Below are 25,132 nucleotides of genomic sequence, written 5' to 3'. Positions count from 1 at the left end.
GGACAAAGTTTTGAAATATGCCGTTCATTGAAGGCGCGGCTTTTAACCCAGGGCGGCTTATGGTGCGGAAAATACGGTATATATACATATACAGTAAATATATATAGTTTTTAAAAGTGATTTTTTTTTAAATCAATTAGGAATCGTTACAAATAAGAATCGTGATTCATTGTAAAAAAAAAAAAAAAGTACCGGTACACTCCTAATATATATCTTTGACTGTTCCCAGCTCTGCTAAAGCTAAATAGTTAACTTTTGCAGTGTTTTTCGGCTGTCAGAATCAAACAAACAGAGAAAAACATGTACAGTACAACTGTCTGCCTAAAGTTGTGAAAAACAGGGAAGGCAGACAGAGAAAGTATTAAAAAAAAAAAGAAGGCAATTCTTGATTGCAAGTTTTAGACAGAATTTGTATGTGAAGAATGTGAATAACGTTCACTTTTGCTCAGCTAATTTTGTATATGGACTACATTTGATCTGCTTTAAGCAAATTGTTTGCAAAACCTTTTTTTTTTTATAAATAAAGACTAGTCATTACTTTAGCATGACAAGATGACATTCACCTATCTTCCTTGCTTTCAGGACCCTCACTCAGCCATGAACATGAACTAGGGCTAAGCATTATGGCAAAAAAAAAAAATGTGAATTTGCTCAGCTCCAACTGTATCTGATATTTATTTTACGTTGAGTAAATGTTCACCTATTTTTTGTGAATTGTTTGCAAAAATATGATATTAATAACTGGGATTTATATAGCGCTTTTCTAAGTACCCAAAGTCGCTTTACATGTAGAACCCATCAATCATTAACACCTGGTGGTGGTAAGCTACTTTCATAGCCACAGCTGCCTTGGGGTAGACTGACGAAAGCGTGGCTGCAATTTGCGCCAACGGCCCCTCCGACCACCACCTATCATTCATCATTCAATTCACCGGTGTGAGTGGCACCGGGGGCAAAGGGTGAAGTGTCCCGCCCAAGGACACAAGGGCAGCAATTTTTTTTGGATGGTAAGAGGCGGGGAGCGAACCTGCAACCCTCAGGTTTCTGGCACGGTTGCTCTACCCACTACGCCATGCCGCCCTAACATTCATCTATCTTCTTTGCTTTCCATATCTCCACCCAGCTACAAACTGATTCTAAGCAGATAACCCTTTATAGCTTTTGATGTCAGTTAATGTTTAAGGACTTGGTGAAAAACCCAGATAGTTCATAATGTCTGGGTTAGCCAACCGGAAAGCGATCACCCATCTTACACAAATAACTTGGCTTTGCTAGGGGCTTTCGTAATCTTCATTGCTAGGTAAGCTTCGGTGTAACGTACTGCTGCATGCGCATGACACACTTGTTGGTTGTGCTTGAAAAATTCTGACCGTTTTGCAGATACTTTAATTCAGTTTTGCAGCTATGAATAGTGTCCTCAAAAATCGCAACATTTAAAAGCGAGACAAATGTTTATCCATTTGTTTAAAAATAAATAAAAAATTATATAAATATTTAAAGAAGCGTGTATAACCGCAATAATGTGTATGTTGGTGTTTGCTGTTGCCGTAGTAGTTACTCACAAATAAAAGACGAGGGTCCCATGTTGGGCGAACGTGGTTTGGAGGCAGCTGAGAAGTAGTCCACAGCTTTCTTGAATCGATCCACTTTGTCCTCCATGCGAGACTGAAACGAGAAACCAGTGTTCAACAAGAGCACACCATCAAAGCATTGCTGTCGCCTATTGCTCGGTTGCACGTGACTAAAAACACACTGTTCTCACCTGTGGAAATTGTTCAAAGAGGGATTTTGGAAGAAGTTATTACAGAGTTCTTAAGATAGAGCATCATAAAATAAATATATATTTTTAAATCACAACGCAGGGAAAGATTACTGTTAACGCACTTGTCGAGTGGAGTCGAGTCAAACATGATTGAGTTAGCAGCTACCACTTTGTCAATGTCTGAATGAAATTGAAAATAAACTGTAAAAGCCTGTTTATTAATCTACATACTTTTCTTATAATTTTTTACTGATGACATTTTATCGCTGCACTTATCAATAGCATATGTAATTTGGTGTAAATAAAGACCTAAAGATGTTAAAAGATTAATTTTCTACTACCTCCGCTACAAGGTTATGTAATTGCCAGGGTTTGTTTGCTTGTCTGTCAGTTATGTTTGAAAAAAAAAAACGAGTAGATTTTGGGGGTGATCCAGATCACAATCTGGATTGAGAATTTTTTCAAAACAATTTTACTGTCAATTTGTCTTGACAATGTCAACGAATCATTGCACCCATATTTGTTTATACACGAGGCAAGCATGTGCAATGTCATCTCTTGCTGTCGACGGCGGTGTCATTACTACGGGGCAGTTAGCTGAATAAAAAAATACAGATAGCTGTATCGTATGTCCAAAATCTAAGTGGTCCTCCTGTAGTGTACAATTAGAAACCGGTACAAAAATACTAATCTGGATATTGCTAAATATTGTTGGAATCTAAACATTGCTGGACAACAGGAAAGCAACCTAAAAATCAAACTGAACAAAACATTACTTTCACACTTAAGCAACACCGAATTACAAAGACAATAAACTTATTTTAATCCTAAATGACAGCAAAATATTTAGCTTGCAACAGTAGATCAACTGCAAAAACTAAACTTGAATATTATATGTGTTATTAGGGAATTGTTTGTCAACACGGAAACTAACACCGATGAACAAAGCTTGCACCGCATTAATCACCATCAAATTCGTAATTAAACTAGGGAAGTTTAATTCCAACATTGTCTTTCATGACTTAATACCTAATAAAACCCCAATCCAGATGATAAGTGTCTCCATACTATTTTACTTTTACTCCATGCAAGTGTAGAAGGAAGTGTGGGCGACAAGATAGTTGGTGATGTTAAAGCATTAATTTCTTCCTTAGAATGTACGGCACCAGTCCACCACATTGAGTTTTTCTTAATGAGGTCTGGCATGTATATTGAAACTTTTTTTTTTTTTGAACAGTTGACCTGCTGCTTCTCTTTTCTGCTCTGCCTCCCTCTCCTGTATGGAGAGGTTATGAGGTAGCCACGGATCAGTTTCCACGGAGGATGCGCTAACTGTTCCAAGTCAGGACTAGAGGTGAACCACTCTTCTATGCATCAGTTGGTGATGACTCTACGCTGCCGACTTGTGTACATGATAGAGGATCCCTCTGCTGGACTCCCTATGGACTGGACTCACATTATGAACCGGGTCCACCCACATCTGCAGTCGCTCCCATGGTTTCTCTTTGTTCCCATTGGGTTGAGTTTTTTCTTACCCTAATGTGGTTTCAGATCTGAGGATGTCGTTGGGGTTTGTGAAACCCTTTGAGGCACTTGTGATGAAGGGCTTTATAAATACATTTTGATTGATTGATTTATATATTGGACTCTAAACACTTATAGTACTCTGACATTTGCACAGTTCAACAGGAGCAATTGAATGTTTATCACACAAATGAAATCCACAGGTGCCTCTTGGTCACATATTTGCAACCCAGTAATTTGTTGTAGGTTTATTACACAAATAAGTACAGTAACAAGACATGTTCATGTAATTTGGTTGTTCTGGTTAGAGTGCTGCTCTCTAACAGCACCCAATGACATAGACGACCATAACGTTGCTACAGCAGCAAAGAATAATCATTAAGCCAGCAGCAATCAATTACCATCAAGCCAATCATTAAATAATACATCTTAAAACTCAAACAAAAGTTTGATAGGGAACTAAATGTTACACCATTCTATCTTTGGGATTTTTAAGAACTTTTGACAGGTTAGCTAGTCAAAGATGCTGCCAAATCATTATTGTTAGTAAACATGGCCCACCTGTGACTGTTTGAAGACATCGCTAGCGATGGCGTCTAGGTTTCCAAGGTCTTTGATGGAGGAGACGTACTCTGACACAGCCTTAATCACTACTTCACAGGGTGGCAGCACCAACTGATGGGCCCGCACCTGAAATACAAGAAGACATGCATTTAGTTGGAAAAAGTATTATTTTAAAGTTTTATTTCAGTCTAGTGTAAACCTAATTTCAGAGGATTAAGCAATGCAATGTATTAGGAGTATAACCCCTTGGCACCTCACGATTTGATTCGATTATCATTTTCAAAATTATTGGTAAATATATTGTCAATAAACGTGGCACAGTGGCTGGTAATTCTGCTTGGTCTTATAATTTCAGGATTTTAAACTAGTGCTATATCATATTGGGACGGTATAGCTCGGTTGGTAGAGTGGCCGTGCCAGCAACTTGGGGGTTCCTGGTTCGATCCCCGCTTCCGCCATCCTAGTCACTGCCATTGTGTCCTTGGGCAAGACACTTTACCCACCCGCTCCCAGCGCCACCCACACTGGTTTAAATGTAACTTAGATATTGGGTTTCACTATGTAAAGCACTTTGAGTCACTCGAGAAAAGCGCTATATAAATATAATTCCCTTCCCTTCCCCCTATATGTTGTATTGATGAAGTCATCAATGGTCTTTTGCTTATTGGGTTTCAAAAGGTCAATGTTGAAAGTCCTTAAATAAGTAAATTACTTTAAGACTGATTTCAGAGAAGGTTGCCTTAATCTGTTAGTGACTTAGTGCAGCAGCTAGCGATAACGCCTCTCTACTGCTCGTTTGGTGTGTTAAATGTTTAGCTACACCTCAGTTTAAAAGAGCCTCTCCCCAAGACTGTAATATAGCGGCTGGGTGGCTGAAAAATAGTTTTAGACTTGCCAGCCAGCGGCTTTCACCACAGTGAGCAAGTATAAGCTCCGTCTATCCCCGACAACAAGCATTAGGCTATAAACCTAACATTAATGAACACAATGAACGAAAACTGCTTTGACATGGTAACGCCTAACTAATTACTTACGAATAAACAACCCATAACGTTGCTACTTACAAGAAAAATAATCTGAGTAATCTCAACAACGGTTATCTAGCCGTAAAACACTTGCGCAACCTTAAGCACTTTGCACGTTTTTTTTAAGATACCGTTATATATACCGTATAGTGCCATTCGGACTAAAAATACCGCGTTATCAGTTTTGGTCCATATCACCCAGTACTATGTACAGTATTAACTCTAAATTTTCCATTTATTTATTGATAGTGATATGACAGTAGGTCTGGACCATTATGGCAAAAATAATAATCACGATTATTTTGATTGAGAATTGTAATCCCAATTAATTATACATTTATCATTAATTTGAAAACATGACTTTTGTACCACCAAAACTCAACTTTAAATAGTTTTTAACAAACGGATATAAATTAGTAACAAATAAACCATAACAAGTAAAATAATAATAATAATAGTAATAATACATTTAAATAACACTAGCAATATAAAAACAACAAAATTCAGTTTTTCCATTTTAATTCAGTTTTTGTTTTACCTTTTAGACTTATTTTACCACCATAGAGTGTATGCTTTTGTGCAAGTAAACTGTATTAAATGTTTCTTAATTACAGTAAATGCAAAAATCCTCATATTTATTGGTGAAATACATCTTTGGACAATTTTGAACAATATTTTAGGTCGAAGCATAATAACTGTAAATGTATCAAAGTGCTTTGTACATTATGTATGTGTAAGGTACTTTTTAAAACCTTTAGACAGGATGAGGCGCAGCGGGCTATTATTGTGAAGGGTGGACGTGTGCTGTGCTGCTGTTCTTATCTTGAGGAGTAAAGAAAGAACTTGAGGCTATATACATTTTTTTTTTTTAAATAAAATAAAAAAGTTACAGCTGCTGTCCACCTGTTTGTACATTAATGTTTCACTGATGATGTCGATAACAACAACACAAGCAGATGAGATGTTTTGTAGTTGTATAGATTGTTCTTGCTAGCTTTAGTATCGTAGTTTAGCCGCTGTTTCAAGTGGCCGTCTCGACATTGTTTAGTTTAGGACATGTTCAAGGGGTGAGTGAGCGTTCCCGTACACATTTTCCCAAACAAATGTTCCATCTCCTCACGATAACAGAAATTTAGTAACATTTATGTCAATTTCCCTGATATTAATTTGCGTTTATCAGCGGATTCCATTTTATTGGCCAATTATATGACTCTGCCCGCTGTTTTTTCAAAAGCGTTAATCATATGCCTTACTTATTTTGTTGAGTTTAGTGAGTATTGATTAGCACTCTGTCAATTAAAAGTTGTAACCATGATGAGATCACAAACTTCTGCTAGACATTCTATTTTTTCACTAATTTTCTCCTCATCAGCTTCACAGCTCCAAAAGTTGCATGCACATTGCGCGGCCTATAATCGTTTTTTCCCCCGATTATTATATTTTTATGATCGTGTGGAGCCATAATCGAAATCCACATTTGATTAATTGTCCAGCCCTAATTGTTTGAGCAAAAAAAGTCAATACTACACAATAACTCAGGGGTAGGGAACCTATGGCTCTCGAGCCAGATGTGTCTCTTTTGATGACTGCATCTGGCTCTCTTAGCTGACATTGCTTAACACGATAAGTAATGAATAATCCCGCTGGTAATCATAGTGTTTAAAATAACGTTCAAAATATAAAACAATTCTCATGCATTTTAATCCATCCGTCCGTTTTCTACCGCACCTGTACAAGAAGTCGCATTGATGGTAAGAAGTATTGTATTTATTATTGGTCAGCTTCAGAATAACAATGTTATTAAAAAGAATAAGAGGATTAAAAAATGTTGGTCTTACTTAAAAATGCATGCATTTAGTTGTATTCAGTGTTTAAAAAATATTACATGGCTCTGACGGAAATACATTTTAAAATATTCGGCTTTCATGGCTCTCTCAGCCAAAAAGGTTCCCGACCCCTGCAATAACTCAACAAAAGCAAAAATTACTACCGGTATCGATTACCCGTTAAATCTTTTGGAGGAGAAAACCCAGACGCGCACGGGCAGAAAAAGCAAACGACACACAGAGATGTCTGATTCCAACCCAGTTCTCCCCGATCCCCTGATTGTGTGCCCTAAATGCAAACCACTACGACACCGTGCAGCCAACGGTTTCCGTTGTTTTTCATTTCATTATATTGTATTTTCGTAATGACCTGTGACTGCAACAGATAAACAGAGTAGTCTTCATCATAGAACAGAAAATGGAACTTATTGTGACAACAAAGTAGTACACGACTGTCTCGGAAGCGCAGTAGAGTACGGACAAAAATTATTAACAGTAAGTGGTCAAATGTGATAAAGGACATCCCTGGTATATAAAGAGTACTATTATTTATAACACAGTATTTCATAATTCACCAAGAAATAGGATTAATGGCATCATGACAGCACACATTTAAAAACAATATAATCTAATAAGGGAAGCAAGACATTTGTTTCAGTGAGCCTTACATAATTGACCATTTACATTTTTTATTATCACAGACAATATTGTCTTAGATCATGTTGTAATTTCAGAGACAGCGTGGCTCCAAAGTGATTCAAATCTGATCTTTTGGTATCAGATTCAGACCACATCAGGAGGTAGTCCTGAATCCGATTGGAATCTGATCTTTTCAAATGTGACTACGGTCTAAACGCAATGTGACTTGAATGTGATTTTTTCACCAGCTTTGGGCAAACTATGTCATCTGTGTGCGCCGGTAAGATGCAGTCGCCAGCGGGAATGGATATTTCATCACAGCATCCAGTTTCAGCTTTTATTTAAGACAACCAAATTTTCGGTGCCTCAATTGTCAATAAGCATCAAATAATAAGCTATACGTAATACTGTATATGAATATATATTTTGATTACGAAGAAATAGCAATGTTGAAAGACCGGAATTGACGCTGTGGCGCATTACTTACATGTGAGTTGACAAATGATCCACACTAATGTCCGTGTCTCCTCTACTTAACAGCCATAAAAAAATTACAACTCTACCAAATATATTACACTATATACAGTCGCAAGAAAAAGTATGTGAACCCTTTGGGATTACTTGGAATTTTGCATGAATTGGTCATAAAAAATGTTGATCTTCATCGAAGCCACAACAATAGACTAACACAGTCTGCTTAAACTAATACCGCACAAAAAATTATAGGTTTTCATCTTTTTATTGAACACAACATGTAAACATTCACAGTGCAGGGTGGAAAAAGTACAAACCCCGTTTCCATATGAGTTGGGAAATTGTGTTAGATGTAAATATAAACGGAATACAATGATTTGCAAATCATTTTCAACCTATATTCAGTTGAATATGCTACAAAGACAACATATTGATGTTCAAAATGATAAACAATTTTTTTTTGCAAATAATCATTAACTTTAGAATTTGATGCCAGCAACACGCGACAAAGAAGTTGGGAAAGGTGGCAATAAATACTGATAAAGTTGAGGAATGCTCATCAAACACTTATTTGGAACATCCCACAGGTGAACAGGCAAATTGGGAACAGGTGGGTGCCATGATTGGGTATAAAAGTAAATTCCATGAAATGCTCAGTCATTCACAAACAAGGATGGGGCGAGGGTCACCACTTTGTCAACAAATGCGTGAGCAAATTGTTGAACAGTTTAAGAAAAACCTTTCTCAACCAGCTATTGCAAGGAATTTAAGGATTTCACCATCTACGGTCCGTAATATCATCAAAGGGTTCAGAGAATCTGGAGAAATCACTGCACGTAAGCAGCTAAGCCCGTGACCTTCGATCCCTCAGGCTGTACTGCATCAACAAGCGACATCAGTGTGTAAAGGATATCACCACATGGGCTCAGGAACACTTCAGAAACCCACTGTCAGGAACTACAGTTGGTCGCTACATCTGTAAGTGCAAGTTAAAACTCTACTATGCAAGGCGAAAACCGTTTATCAACAACACCCAGAAATGCCGTAGGCTTCGCTGGGCCTGAGCTCATCTAAGATGGACTGATACAAAGTGGAAAAGTGTTCCGTGGTCTGACGAGTCCACATTTCAAATTGTTTTTGGAAACTGTGGACGTCGTGTCCTCGGACCAAAGAGGAAAAGAACCATCCGGATTGTTATAGGCGCAAAGTTGAAAAGCCAGCATCTGTGATAGTATGGGGGTGTGTTAGTGCCCAAGACATGGGTAACTTACACATCTGTGAAGGCGCCATTAATGCTGAAAGGTACATACAGGTTCTGCAGCAACATATGTTGCCATCCAAGCAACGTTACCATGGACGCCCCTGCTTATTTCAGCAAGACAATGCCAAGCCACGTGTTACATCAACGTGGCTTCATAGTAAAAGAGTGCGGGTACTAGACTGGCCTGCCTGTAGTCCAGACCTGTCTTCCATTGAAAATGTGTGGCACATCCTACACTTCTCTTTTGTAAAGTAAATCTGAACAGCCGACATGGGCATCTACATCAACTATATGATTTGCCTGAGAAGCTGGACAGGACACAAAAAAAAAGAAAAAAGAAAAAAAAAAAAAAAAGAAAAAAGAAAATGAAAATGTGTGGCACATTATGAAGCCTAAAATACCACAACGGAGACCCCAGGACTGTTGAACAACTTAAACTGTACATCAAGCAAGAATGGGAAAGAATTCCACCTGAGAAGCTTAAAAAATGTGTCTCCTCAGTTCCCAAACGTTTACTGAGTGTTGTTAAAAGGAAAGGCCATGTAATACAGTGGTGAACATGCCCTTTCCCAACTACTTTGGCACGTGTTGCAGCCATGAAATTCTAAGTTAATTATTTGCAAAAAAAAAAAAGTTTATGAGTTTGAACATCAAATATATTGTCTTTGTAGTGCATTCAATTGAATATGGTTTGAAAAGGATTTACAAATCATTGTATTCCGTTTATATTTACATCTAACACAATTTTCCAACTCATATGGAAACGGGGATTGTATGTGAGCCCCTAGGCTAAAAACTTCTCCAAGAGCTGATTGGAGCCAGGACACAGTCAACATGGAGTCTACCGTAATCAATGTTACGAGATCGTATATGTTGGTTAAAGCTGCCCTGCCCTACAAAAACACACACCTGTGATAAGTGTGCTGTTCTCAGGAAGCCTTGCCGGATGTGAACAATGCCTCGCACAAAACCGCTCACAGAAGATCTACGATCAAGAATTGTTTACTTGCATGAAGCTGGAAAGGTGACTGTGAGAGCACAGCGCAGAATGCTTAGTGAGGTGAAGAAGAATCCTAGAGTGTCAGCTAAAGACTTACAGAAATCTCTGGCACATGCTGACATTATTGTTGACAAATTTAAAATATGGAAAACATTGAACAAGAATCGAGTTCATGGGAGGACACCACGGAGGAAGCCACTGCTATCTAAAACAACATATTCTGCACGTTTGAAATTTGCAAAAGAGCACTTGGATGTAGGGCTGGGCGATATGGCCTTTCATTAATATCTCGATATTTTTAGGCCATGTCACGATACATACCTCGATATTTTGCCTTAGCCTTGAATGAACACTTGATGCATATAATCACACCAGTATGATGATTCTATGTGTTTACATTAAAACATTCTTGTTCATACTGCATTAATATATGGTAATTTAAAACTTTCATGCAGAGAGGGAAATCACAACTAAGTCAATTTACCAACACTGTATTTATTAAACAGTTATTAAGCAGTGGCACAAAAATTCATGTCATTTCCAAAACAGAAAGTGCAAGAGTGTCTGAGACATTTTAAAACAAGCTATTAGTGCACTTTTGCGCATGTCACTAAAATTACTTATCAAAACAACACTAAATTAAAGTGCCCTTTTTGTACAGAACACCACTACAATAGTTTAAAACAAATAAAGAGCACTTTTGTGCATGATGTCACACAAGATATTTCAATAACTGTCAAATAAAATTTAGCTGCATAATAGGAAATCAAATAGTGTATGTCCTTCGCTATGTGGTAGGTTCCTGCGGATGTTATCTCCTTCTGTTGTTGACTATTTTTTTTCATACGGTGTTGATGTGGAAATTGTTGCTTGGGCATTTTGTGGGTGTGGCACTGAACAGAGATGTTGACATGCAGAATTTCAAGCACTCTTCATTCTCTGGCAGGTGACTTTTCAAATGATGCTACACATTAGCAGTGGTGCAAATTTTTGTAGCAATGCTTTTGCCGCATACTTGTTCACCATCTACCCGCTTGAAGCCAAACCACCGCCAGAAGATGGACTCCCTGATGTTTTTCTTGGAAATTAATGATTCCTTAATTTGTTACCAGATTTGCACCTTCTTTCTCTCGTATTACCACTAGCACCACAGCTAACGTTACCCATGCCGCTACCTGTCTGCTCGGCGAGGGCGTATGAGGTTGCATGTGCAACAGTATGTGACGTATGTAAGAAGGTGCGCTTGTTTTATGCCTCTGTGAGAAGGAGAGACAAGAAAGAGTGAGAAGAGCCTTTAGTGTAATGCCCGCAGCTGAAAGCAACTGTGTGGGAACGTACACTTGAATATCACGATATAGTCATTTTCTATAACGCGCAGAGACAAACCCGTGATATATTGAGTATATTCGATATATCGCCCAGCCCTACTTGGATGTTCCGCTGCACTACTGGCAAAATATTCTGTGGACAGATGAAACCAAAATTGAGTTGTTTGGAAGGAACACACAATGCTATGTGTGGAGGAAAAAAGGCACAGCACACCAACATCAAAACCTCATCCCAACTGTGAAATATGGTGGAGGTGGCATCATGGTTTGGGGCTGCTTTTCTGCCTCAGGGCCTGGACGGATTGCTTTTATCAATGGAAGAAATAATTCCCAAGTTTATCAAGACATTTTGCAGGAAAATTGAAGACCATCTGTCCGCCAACTGAAGCTCAACAGAGGATGGGTAATGCAACAGCAAAACGACACCAAGCATAAAAGTAAATCAACAAAAGAATGGCTTCAACAGAAGAAAATACGTCTTCTGGAGTGGCCCAGTCAGAGTCCTGACCTCAACCCGATTGAGATGCTGTGGCATGACCTCAAGGGAGCGATTAACACCAGACATCCCAAGAATATTGCTGCACTGAAACAGTTTTGTGAAGAGGAATGGTCCAAAATTCCTCCTGATCGTTGTGCAGGTCTGATCTGCAACTACAGGAAACGCTTGGTTGAGGTTATTGCTGCCAAAGGAGAGTCCACCAGTAATTAAATCCAAGGGTTCACATACTTTTTCCACCCTGCAATGTGAGATTGTGTTCAATAAAAAGATGAAAACCTATATTTTTTGTGCGGTATTAGTTTAATCAGACAGTGTTTGTCTATTGTTGTGACTTTGATGAAGAGCAGAAGACATTTTATCACCAATTTATGCAGAAATCCAAGTAATCCCAAAGGGTTCACATACTTTTGCTTGCAACTGCACATCCATTATATTACTTTCATTTACTTTCATGTAAAAAACACTCCTATTTAAGGTGTTGCGACTTATTTTATTTTGTAGTAGTAGCAACTTCCTCCCGGTCAACTTCCTTTGTTTTCAATTTATCGAAGTGTGCATGCAAGTGATGTCGAGGCCACATTTGGGCCTGTGTGCGTTTACACTGGAGTCTGATGAAATTTTCAGTTGGAAAAAATCAGATCTAAAAAAAATTTTGATTTGGGCCACTTTGGTCTGCAGTATAAACAGTCTGTGTGTGCATGGTTATGGTTACACGAATAAACAAACTAGTTTTATTCTATTTTGTGTATAACTACACGAAGTGTGCATAATATTTGGTGTCTTGGCCACTGTCCCATGCAAATACAGCAGTGTTATAAAACTAACATATATATATATATATATGTATATATTAGGGCTGTGAATCTTTGGGTGTCCCACGATTCAATTCAATATCGATTTTTTTTTCAATTCAACACGATTCTCAATTCAAAAACGATTTTTCCCTGATTCAAAACGATTCTCTATTAATTCAATACATAGGATTTCAGCAGGATCTACCCCAGTCTGCTGACATGCAAGCAGAGTAGTAGATTTTTGTAAAAAGCTTTTATAATTGTAAAGGACAATATTTTGTCAACTGATTGCAATAATGTAAATTTGTTTTAACTATTAAATGAACCAAAAATATGACTTATTTTATTTTTGTGAAAATATTGGACTCAGTGCGTTGTCAAGCTTATGAGATGCGATGCAAGTGTAAGCCACTGTGACACTATTGATCATTTTTTTTATTTTTTATAAATGTCTAATGATAATGCCAATGAGGGATTTTTAATCACTGCTATGTTAAAATTGTAACTAATATTGATACTGTTGTTGATAATATTCATTTTTGTTTCACTACTTTTGGTTTGTTCTGTGTCGTGTTTGTGTCTCCTCTCAATTGCTCTGTTTATTGCAGTTCTGAGTGTTGCTGGGTCGGGTTTGGTTTTGGAATTGGATTGCATTTTTATGGTATTGCTGTGTATTGTTTTGTTGGATTGATTAAGAAAAATAAAAAATAAAAATTTTTAAATATCAAAAAAAAACAAAACGATTTTTTTAAAATGAGAATCGATTCGTGAGAATCGCGATTCGAATTCGAATCGATTTTTTCCCCACACCCCTAGTAAATATATATATATATATGCTTCACATAGCTGTCTTTCTTTGTGTGTTAGCTTGAAAAATGAACATTGCTCAAAGTGAACTGTACAGGAATATGTATTGGCGGAGCTGAATGCGGCATTATGGTCTACTACAAAAGCAGTTTGTTTGTAAGTCAGTATTTTTTTCCGGACCTGTACGTGGTATAGTAAGTGGACTTGCTCCTACTCTCTGTCTTTAATAGTGACAGTAATTCAGTACAGTAGGATTAATTTCCAAATATTAGCTTCGGCCTACTTACTGTTGTGGAGATGTACCGATAGTCTGCAGATGGTGCTTCAAGTTTGTTGTATTTTTGACCGAAGAAAATTGAGCCATGGGGTTTACAAGTTGTTTTGTTGTCTACCATGGAAAAAATTAATTGCGTCCTTGTGTCTTTCCGAAGTAGAAGACATGTTGTATTGATGTCTTGTATTGAGTCTTGCTTCCAAAGACACTAGTTCTGATTAGATACCCTTTGTGCTTTTCCACTCTCCACTCTCCCACATGCAACCGTGATTGGATATTTCCGCTTAAAAACTAAATTAAATATAATTGGATTTTGTCACTGTCAACATTTTCGTCTCGTTTTAATTTGTTGACCAAATTGTCAATTTTGTCATTGTTTTAGTCAACATGCTTTTGTTGTCATTCGTTATCGTCCCAATTTTCGAAGATGAACATTTTTAGTCAACAAAATTAAAACTGCTTTTACTGGCCAGTTCCTTCAACTAAGATGCTGTTTCTTCAGTGTTTGAAGACTGAGTGTGTGAGCTATGAACGGCAGCGCCCCCCTCTGTGCATGGAGGAGGAGGAGGCAGGACACACACTGCTCTGCAGTGATCAGTGACACTTCCACGTCAATCACTTGTCCATTTGGTTATAGTTCAAGTTTATTTCGAACATTATTAAATGCAAATTAAAAAAGTTTAAAATCTGCATTCGCAGATGTGCGCCGAGTTTACATACCATTTGTTTACTCGCACTGTACAGTCCTGACAGGATACGATACCTTAAGAGATGCTAGTGGGTGTTCTGGTCCCAGCAGGCTCCAGTGGAAGGCAGCCAGGTCTTCATCAGGCAGAATATGATTTCCTTCAAAAATAGAGACTTTCAAATGTTTGCTCTGTCAATGAGCACAGCTCAAGTAGGCGTGTGTGCTTCGTGAAATCATGTCAAAGAGCACGATGGGTGCTTGTTTGATATTGCATGCAAGCTAAAGTATGTTAGAGTGGGCCGCTCCTTACCCAGTAGAGCAGCGAAGCAGGGTAGGTGCTGAGTCTTAAGTCCGAGCTGCCTGGCGGCTTCAGACAGCAGATACTGGTGTGTTGTCAGATTTTTGCCATTCCAGCTAAGTTTGAGTGCATGTGAGGAGAAATAGGCAGGTACATTGCAGAGTGCAAACTCAGAATCCTGAGCTATCAGGCCGGCAAATCCAAAGTCTCTGTATAGAGACAGCACTTCCTGGTGATGATCTTCCAAAGTCTGTACAACCTGTAGACAGATCAGACATATCATCAGATCAGCTTTGGATTGAGTAGCCATGACCACCAAACAAATCAAATTGTGGAAAAGCTGAAGAAACTTAAGCAAGATTATAAGAACATGCAAAGACAGTCAAAGTGGGACCAACCGTAAGACCTACTCGGCTAACTGCAGTAACAAAGGGCTTCGTTTACACTGTACACCAAATCAGATTTTTTTTGCCTTCAAGTGACACAGTCTAAACGCTTCAAAGTATTTCAAATTCGATATTTTTGCGACAGATTTGGGCCACATCAGGAGGTAGTCCGAATCTGTTTGGAATCTGATCTTTTAAAATGTGACTGCACTCTAAATGGCAATGTGACCTGTGTGTGAATTTTATTTCATATTTGGCCGTGTGCGTGCAGGAATGCAATTAGCAATTCTCTTCGTCGTCCTCATGCAGTTTTCCATCATCTTCCTACTTCCTCTACACAACAGCCACAACACAAACTCACTAAAATGCTGACCTGTGGCGTCCATGTTTTCATGCGTTTTTGTGACTTTCTTGTTCATTTACGGAATCTGGTCAACTTCCTTTGTTTACACTTTATCAAAATGCACATTGGGGCCTGTGCTCGTTTACAGTGGAGTCTGATAAAGATCACAAATTACTTGTAAACCAAACAGTCAGTTGGAAAAAATCTGTTTTCAAAAGAAATCAGATTTGGTCAATCAGCAAGCTCATTGCTTGCGCTAGTGTTGTCAGGATACCAGAATTCAAGTAGTCGATACCTATGAATTTCAACAATTCTCAATACTCATTCAACAGCACGTTGAAAAGACAAAAACTGAACCAATGTACTTTTTAAATCACTACTTTATTTAAAAACTGTTTCAAACTGTCAAGCTGCCAAAAGGTCATTATGTATTCAAAAAGAACAGCAGTGGTCTATAGCCTCTCTCTCTCTCTCTCTCTCTATATATATATATATTTATAAAACATTATGTATAACTATATACATAAACATATATATATGTTTATATATATATTTTTTTTATACACATATATATATATATATATATATATATATAAATATATATATAAACACATATATATATATATATATATATATACATACACACATGCATATATATATACAAACATATATATATACACATGCATATGTACATATAAACATATGTATATATATATATATATATATATATAAACACAGACAGTATATATATATAAACATCTATATATATAAATATATATGTATACACATATATATATATATATATAAAACTATATATATTATATACAGTATATGGATTACGCAACTGAAGTTAGTGTCGTGATTTCGATATCAAATTAATTTAGATGCCTATTTAATTACAATACATATTAAATGTTTATATAAGTACACTCATTTCAGAAATGCATAAATATATACAGGTAAAAGCCAGTAAATTAGAATATTTTGAAAAACTTGATTTATTTCAGTAATTGCATTCAAAAGGTGTAACTTGTACATTATATTTATTCATTGCACACAGACTGATGCATTCAAATGTTTATTTCATTTAATTTTGATGATTTGAAGTGGCAACAAATGAAAATCCAAAATTCCGTGTGTCACAAAATTAGAATATTACTTAAGGCTAATACAAAAAAGGGATTTTTAGAAATGTTGGCCAACTGAAAAGTATGAAAATGAAAAATATGAGCATGTACAATACTCAATACTTGGTTGGAGCTCCTTTTGCCTCAATTACTGCGTTAATGCGGCGTGGCATGGAGTCGATGAGTTTCTGGCACTGCTCAGGTGTTATGAGAGCCCAGGTTGCTCTGATAGTGGCCTTCAACTCTTCTGCTGGTGTCGGTCCACTCTGTTTCCTGAGATCCAGGGTCAACGCAGCCGTCTACCAGCAAGTTTTAGAGCACTTCATGCTTCCTGCTGCTGACCTGCTCTATGGAGATGGAGATTTCAAGTTCCAACAGGACTTGGCGCCTACACACAGCGCAAAATCTACCCGTGCCTGGTTTACGGACCATGGTATTTCTGTTCTAAATTGGCCCGCCAACTCCCCTGACCTTAGCCCCATAGAAAATCTGTGGGGTATTGTGAAAAGGAAGATGCAGAATGCCAGACCCAAAAACGCAGAAGAGTTGAAGGCCACTATCAGAGCAACCTGGGCTCTCATAACACCTGAGCAGTGCCAGAAACTCATCGACTCCATGCCACGCCGCATTAACGCAGTAATTGAGGCAAAAGGAGCTCCAACCAAGTATTGAGTATTGTACATGCTCATATTTTTCATTTTCATACTTTTCAGTTGGCCAACATTTCTAAAAATCCCTTTTTTGTATTAGCCTTAAGTAATATTCTAATTTTGTGACACACGGAATTTTGGATTTTCATTTGTTGCCACTTCAAATCATCAAAATTAAATGAAATAAACATTTGAATGCATCAGTCTGTGTGCAATGAATAAATATAATGTACAAGTTACACCTTTTGAATGCAATTACTGAAATAAATCAAGTTTTTCAAAATATTCTAATTTACTGGCTTTTACCTGTATATATATGTTAGGGGTGTAACAGTACGTGTATTTGTATTGAACCGTTTCTGTACGGGGGTACCGGTTCGGTTCGGTACCGAACGAGTTTCCACACGGATATATTAAGTAGCATAACGCACGTTGTGTAAACAATGCACACCGAGGCACAACACACGGCATGCTAGCAGCTAACGGGCTACGATAGACTGACCATACGTCCTCTTTTCACCGGACATGTCCTCTTTTGCGCAGCTGTCAGGGCCCAGTTTCTTAAATGCCTCAAATGTCCGGCATTTTGAGTTAGGGTTGCGTGTATTTTCAATGTACGTTCAGGGTTAAGAAGGGGTTAAAAACAAAACAAATTGTGCGCGCAGCAGCATTCGTGAGGGTTGGGCAGAGACAGAGACAGAGAGAGCGAGAGAGTTATGATAAACGCGCATGCGTCGCCAGGCTCTGCTTTTTATCCATAGATTTATCAGATTTAATTTTTTATTATCTATAGCAGTGGTGTCAAAAGTGTGCCCCGGAGGCCATTTGCGGCCCACAGCTAATGTTTTAAAAGGCCCACGGCACATTCTAAAAATACTATTAAAATAAACAAAAACATAACAAAAGTGAAATAAAAAAGCTTAAAGGTTAAATGTAATTTAGAAAAACTTGCAATGTTGACTAATAAAACAAAGCTGTTTTTTTTTCTTTCAAACTGTCATTGCTCAAAACATTATATTGAATCAAAATCAATGTTATTATGAATTATTGACCTATCCAAGGTTCCGAGTAGTTCACATAAAATATTCCACTAAGAAAAATATTTTTGGTGGAAGATTTTGCAAATTTGGTAAATAAATAACCCAAAAATGTATATATATATTTTTTTTTACTGTACCGAAAATGAACCGAACCGTTACCTCTAAACCGAGGTACGTACCAAACCGGAATTTTTGTGTACCATTACACCCCTAATATATATATATATATGTTTATATATACATATATATACACATACATACATTCATATACATACATACATGCATATACATACATGGATTCATAAATACATACATACAAGGGATGTCAAGGTATGAACATTTCTTATCACGGTTATTGTCAACAAAATTGTCACGGTTATTACTTTCGCAGTGTTTTTAAATGTGCCTAAAATATTAAAAAAAACTACTTACACTGAACTCTTTTAACCAAGTTTTTTTTTTTTTTTAATAAATACAAACACCACATTCAAAATAAATGTAGTACCTCAAGTAGAAATTGAATGTGCACATGTAAGCAACACAAGCATTGTAAAGAAAGCAATATGGCAGAAACAAAATAACATACATAAATAAAAATACATGTGAAAATTGTGCAAGTTGTCAACTTATGGACATAAGACGTAACTTCACTTTTTGTCCATATAGATAAAATAGTGTTCATGTATGCAATCTAGTCTTACATATAGGGCTGCAGTTATAGCCAAAATAATAATTAAGATGATTTTTTATCAATATTGGAATCACGATTATTAATCACGATGATTCATTAAGTTGCGTAAAACAGTGTTGGGTGGTGTGTTAAAGTGATGCCATCATGTCATTTGTAATGTCTGATAAAAAGGCTATAGATAAATGTTATCCATACATTTAAAGACAAATATTTGTGCTTTTGTTCACTATTGTATCGATATGTCAGCTTTTTCTCATTACATGATGCTTTTATCTCAATTTTTTTTAAAGTTATGTACATTTTTAAAGTACCAATGATTGTCACACACACACTAGTTGTGGTGAAATTTGTCCTCTGCATTTGACCCATTCCCTTTAACACCCCGTGGGACGTGAAGGGAGTAGTGGGCAGCAGCGGTGCCGCGCCCGGGAATCATTTTTAGTGATCGTATAGGAATTAACTATGAACTAGGGATGTCATGGTATGAACATTTCTTGTCACAGTTATTGTGACCAAAATTATCACGGTTATTATTATCGCAGGAATGTTTAATGTGCTTAGAATTTTCCAAGACTACTTACTGGTATTTTAAAATCTTTTAACCAAACTTAATTAATTGATTAATTCAATTATTCATTAATTCTTACATACATACATATATAGTTATACATATATGGTTATAAATAAAAATATTGAACTATTTTACATTCAATTACATTCTAAAAAGCTGCTTTGGCGTGGAGCCTTCAATTATTATAAACAATATTGTTCTTTATATCCTTTCACATGCCACAGGCCGATGAAAAAGAGCTGTATTTAGCAAATGGCCTCGAGGCCATACAATGCCGTCCTGGTGAAAGAAGTTAACCAGTGATATAGCCAGGTGACGGAAGAGTGTTTTAAAGTGTTTTCTTAGCACTTACGTATGTGCTCATAGAGTCCAGCATACTGTGGGTGAAGCAGACTCCACATGGAATGTCTGCAGTCATCAGAGCTTCCATAGTTGAAAATAGTGAAATATCCTTGCAACATTACATCAATCAACAATCCTTGCGCATTGTTTAAATTTTTCTACCATAGTGCCCTACAACACCGTGTGACAGGGGTTAGTGCGTGTGCCTCACAATATGACGTTACTGGGTTCGATCCCCGGGCTTAGGGTTTTTCTGTGGGGAGTTTGCATGTTCTCCCCGTGACTGCGTACACTGGCTTCCTCCCACCTCCAAAGACATGCACGTGGATAGGTTGATTGGCAAACGAAATTGGCCCTAGTGTGGGAACGTGAGTGTGAATGTCTGTGTTGGCCCTGCAATGGGGTGGCGACTTGTCCAGGGTGTACGCCGTCTTCCGCCCGAGTGCAGCTGGGGAGCAGCGGCTTCACTTTGAGCTCCTCCCGGATGACAGAGCTTCTCACCCCATCTCTAAGTGAGAGCCCCGCCAGCTGACGGAGAAAACTCATTTCGGCCAATTGTACCCGTGATCTTGTCCTTCGGTCATAATCCAAAGCTCATGACCATAGGTGAAGATGGTATGCCTTCAAGCTCAGCTCCTTCTACAGTGTCCTCATTACTCAAGACGCCGCACCGATTCGCCTGTCGATCTCATGATTCACTCTTCCCTCACTCGTGAACAAGACTCCAAGGTACTTGAACTCCTCCACTTGGGGAAAGATCTCTTCCCCAACCCGGAGATTTCACCATTCCACCATTACTTGCTCAGGAGTTTGGATACACGTTGCGCAGCCCATTAATAGTTTTTTTTATGATCGTGAGGAGCCAAAATCGAAATTAAAATTTAATTTATTGTCCAGCACAAGCGAGTAGTACTCGCTATCAGCTGCTCCAAGCAAAATGTTCCAGCCAATTTGTCTCAGAAGTGAGTCTTGGAAAACCTTTTATTCATGCATTGCCCTTATTTTAATTTTATGCCATGCTTCGGTTGCAAAATGCAGATCGGTTTCTAATGTAATGTAATGTCGATGTGAAAAATACGAATCAAGCAATGCTTTGTGTGACAAGAGTGCGTGGCGCATAATCCGCGCAGTCATAAAATTTGAGCTTTGCACGCAAATGCCTGGTGGACGTCCACTTTAAGTATGCGCGGACCTCTGCGAACTACGTTTCGCCTTAGTATGTTTGGGCCTTTGTAGAGTGATGAAGATTAAATTGCACGATTCAGGAGGTTTTTAGCATGCTCTGGCAATGCACACTCCTTGGGCTTTTGGTAGTCGATCTCTGCTCTCACCCACGTGGCAAATACTTTAAAGCCCGCTTATATTTGATTAAAGAATAAATGCATGATGCAAGATAAACCTCTTTCACTTTTAATTTGTACTTCTACCTGCTAAATACAACGACAGTGTCGCTAAAGTGCATCACAGATCATTTCTGCAACATCTTTTGGTATGGCAAACAAGGCACACATGAGGTGTGTTGTGAAGCGGGGTTATGCCACACCTACAGTTATGCTAAACTGCCACAGTTTCATTATAATTTGTTTACGAGCAAGGGCTAACCGGAAGCGCTAAATCCGCATTCGAGACAGGCTTCCACGAATAAGTAAATGTATGGGAATTACTGGCTGATTTTTTTTAAAGACTGCAGACATTCTTCTGCGCTAAGTCAGTGCTCACGTGCAGGGGATTGATGTGGATCGAGGAAGAAAAAGAGTTGCTCAGTATTCAATGCAGACAGTACTGAAAAAAGGAGGCAACAAACCAAATGTTTTGCTTGTTGGTATCGAAGTATCGATACAAAAGACTACCCTATGCTTGGGGATATGTGTCTACAAGAATTAATAATATAGACTTAATTTATCCTACATTGAGTAATTTAAAAAAGGTTAATATACCATCCCGGGGGTCAAACCCAGGTTTCCTAATTGACTATACAGGACGTCTAATCCACCAGTCAGTACCTCGTTGGGTCAATTTTGGGATTGACCCATCCACCTCTTTAATAGTGGAACAAAAATAAATTACATTAAATATTTATAATTTTGTTTATTACATGTTGTAACACTAGTTAACAGCATGCCATTTGTTTAGTTATTTAAAAGGCGAGTGAGCCCCATGCTAATGCTAACCGGCCAACAGGATAATGCCAAACCTAAACCAATTGGATGTGTTCATATTGACGATGTAAGCTCAACGCTGGCAATTATTCTTTGTGTCCTGATATTTACAGCTGAAATGGACCGTAGACTAGATCAAGGGTAGGGAACCTATGGCTCGGGATTCAGATGTGGCCCTTTTAATGGCTGCATCTGGTCACAGGTAAATCCTAAAACATTCTCATGCATTTTAGTCCATCCATGCATTCTCTACTGCTAAATTCAAACCAAGGGTTGGCTCAAGCTACCTTGGTTTGAGCCGGTCACAGCTACAAATGTGAGGTCAACAAGTTAACGCCTCGCCTTTTAAATCAAATGTTCAGCTTTGTAATTTATGTGGAAATATAACCTTTTGAAAAGAAGATAGCGAAAGGACAAACATGACGAGTACTACACGTTTCAGAATGAATGGACACAAAATATGCTTTTAATACGTGTCTATTATACAATAATAATATTTTCTCAATGAAACGGTCAAATGTGAAGCGGAACTTCGACACATTTTGCAATAAAGGTAAGAAGTATTAAATTGATACTTGGTTCACTTCAGTATAACGTTATAAAGAATGGATTTAGACTTATACTCCAAAATAGCTTCTTAAAATGCACGCATGTAGTTGTATTCAGTGTAGCACTGCAACGAACGATTAATTTGATCATCAACTAATCTGTCGATTATTACTTCGATTAATCGATTAATAATCGGATAAAAGAGACAAACTACATTTCTATCCTTTCCAGTATTTCATTGAAGAAGAAAAAACAGCATACTGGCACCATACTTATTTTGATTATTCTTTCTCAGCTGTTTGTACATGTTGCAGTTTATAAATAAAGGTTTATTAAAAAATAAAAAATAAAATTGCCTCTGCCCATGCGCATAGCATAGATCCAACGAATCGATGACTAAAATAATCGCCAACTATTTTTTATAATCGATTAGTTGTTGCAGGCCTAATTCAGTGTTAAAAAAAATATCACATAGCTCTCGTGGAAATACTTTTAAATATTTGGGTTTCATGGCTTTCTCAGGCAAAAAAAGTTACCAACCCCTGAACTAGACAGCTATAGATATACACAGTTAGCCTGATGCTGAGGACTTTAGTCATTGAACAGTTTTCTGATTGTGCTGGACCGTGTGAACAGGCTTTTAAACACTTGGAAAGTTTATTGTGTAAAACTCAGGGCACTTTGTCTTGTTATTGTCATCTTATTGACTTACCCTTACTACCAAATATTTATGCTCACGAAACACTACACGAAACACACAATACCACTCCCCTATATGTAATCAACGTGATTTGTGTAAAGTACCCTGAACAGACAAAAAAAGACAAATCTGTAACAATATTTCAGTAATTTCTCTTTACAGTATGCCTTGTGGCTCTGTTTTTCAATTGCTGTTATTCTGTTTATTCCATTTCTGAATTGTGAAAAAAAACATGTCAAAGCCAGCAAATATCCCCCGGGCCGCACTTTGGACACCCCTAGTATGCATATTTCATCATTAAGACAAAGTGATATGGAAGGTGTCTCCAGGCTCTGTTGTCTTCAGCACTATCGCGAGTCATCAAGACTCCCGCTAGTCAAAGGCAGTGCTGCACGCTTATGGAGTTGTCCCACATCCTTTCACACATTGCCATTCACGACGATGGAAATGCACACTTCCCGGGATTGTGGAGGCGCCCTGCATGTCTGCATCTGCACTCACATAACAAATATTTCCCCCTTTGTGACTGCTAGTAATTGATGATGGAATAATGCATGACGCAAAAACGCGTCCTGTCTTTTCACTTTGCATTAGAGTACAGCACACCTCTGCAAAAAACTTAATACTGTACCAAAAAATTAAAAAAAAGGGAATACATTTGTCTCTAGTACCTTTCTAATACTTACAAGAGGCTGAATACTCGCTAAAGATAGGGACAATGTTGTTAAGTTGCCAACATTGTTCCCTCCTGCTACGTCGTCTTCGGCAGACAAGGTGCATATGAGCTTAGTTTAGAAGCAGGGTTACATTGCATACTGCCACCGAAAAGGTAGCACCAAATCTATTTGTGGCGGGTGAAATGTATTTGTTCCTAAACCATCCATCCATCCATTTTCTACCGCTTGTACCTTGTGGGGTCGCGGGGGGTGCTGGAGCCAATCTCAGCTGCATTCAGGCGGTAGGCGGGGTACACCCTGGACAAGTCGCCACCTCATCGCAGGGCCAACAGATAGACAGACAACATTCACACTCACATTCACACACTAGGGCCAATTTTAGTGTTGCCAATAAACCTATCCCCAGGTGCATGTCTTTGGAAGTGGGAGGAAGCCTGAGTACCTGGAGGGAACCCACGCAGTCACAAGGAGAACATGCAAACTCCACACAGAAAGATGACCAAAGATAAATTCATGTATGGTAAACAATGTTAAGTTAAAGTACCACTGATTGTCACACACACACTAGGTGTGGTGAAATTTGTCCTCTGCATTTGACCCATCCCTTTGTTCACCCCCTGGGAGGTGAGGGGAGCAGTGGGCAGCAGCGGTGCCGCGTCCGGGAATCATTTTTGGTGATTTAACCCCCAATTCCAACCCTTGATGCAGGGAGGTAATGGGTCCCATTTTTATAGTCTTTGGTATGACTCGGCCGGGGTTTGAACTCACAACCTACCGATCTCAGGGCGGACACTCTAACCACTAGGCCATAGTAGGTGGCCGAGTGGTTGAGATATATATATTAAGGCTGCAGCTAACGATTATTTTTCTATCGATTAATCTATAGATTATTTTTTTCGATTAATCGGTTAATCTATAGATTATTTTTTCGATTAATCTATAGATTATTTTTCCTTTTACCAATTATTTTTTTTATTTAAAATGAAGATGAAAAAATAAATTTAGGCCAGTTTTTTCAAAAGGCATGACTTATTTAAAAAAAAAAAAAGTATGGCCACTCAGTCAACATTGACAACATGACAAAATATTCTGTAACAATGTAAACATTTAAAACTTTTAACATTTAACAAAATT

The 25,132-nt window shown here is 37.9% G+C and overlaps 1 protein-coding gene across 1 annotated transcript in view; it reads right to left on the bottom strand.

Annotated features, from left to right (window-relative positions):
- fam120c (family with sequence similarity 120 member C) overlaps window positions 1-25,132 on the bottom strand; it is a 65,326-nt gene that overhangs the window by 24,834 nt on the left and 15,360 nt on the right. Inside the window, exons 2-5 of the mRNA XM_061982306.1 lie at window positions 14,776-15,022; window positions 14,541-14,623; window positions 3,848-3,976; window positions 1,563-1,665 (exon numbers count right to left, since the gene is read on the bottom strand). Of these exons, the coding sequence (XP_061838290.1) occupies window positions 1,563-1,665; window positions 3,848-3,976; window positions 14,541-14,623; window positions 14,776-15,022 (562 nt within the window). The remainder of the gene's footprint in view (window positions 1-1,562; window positions 1,666-3,847; window positions 3,977-14,540; window positions 14,624-14,775; window positions 15,023-25,132) is intronic.

This window comes from Nerophis lumbriciformis, linkage group LG01 (genome assembly GCF_033978685.3).
Source record: "Nerophis lumbriciformis linkage group LG01, RoL_Nlum_v2.1, whole genome shotgun sequence".
Lineage (NCBI taxonomy): Eukaryota > Metazoa > Chordata > Actinopteri > Syngnathiformes > Syngnathidae > Nerophis > Nerophis lumbriciformis.
Note: the sequence above shows the minus strand (reverse complement) of the source record. Positions and strands in the feature narration are given on the sequence as shown.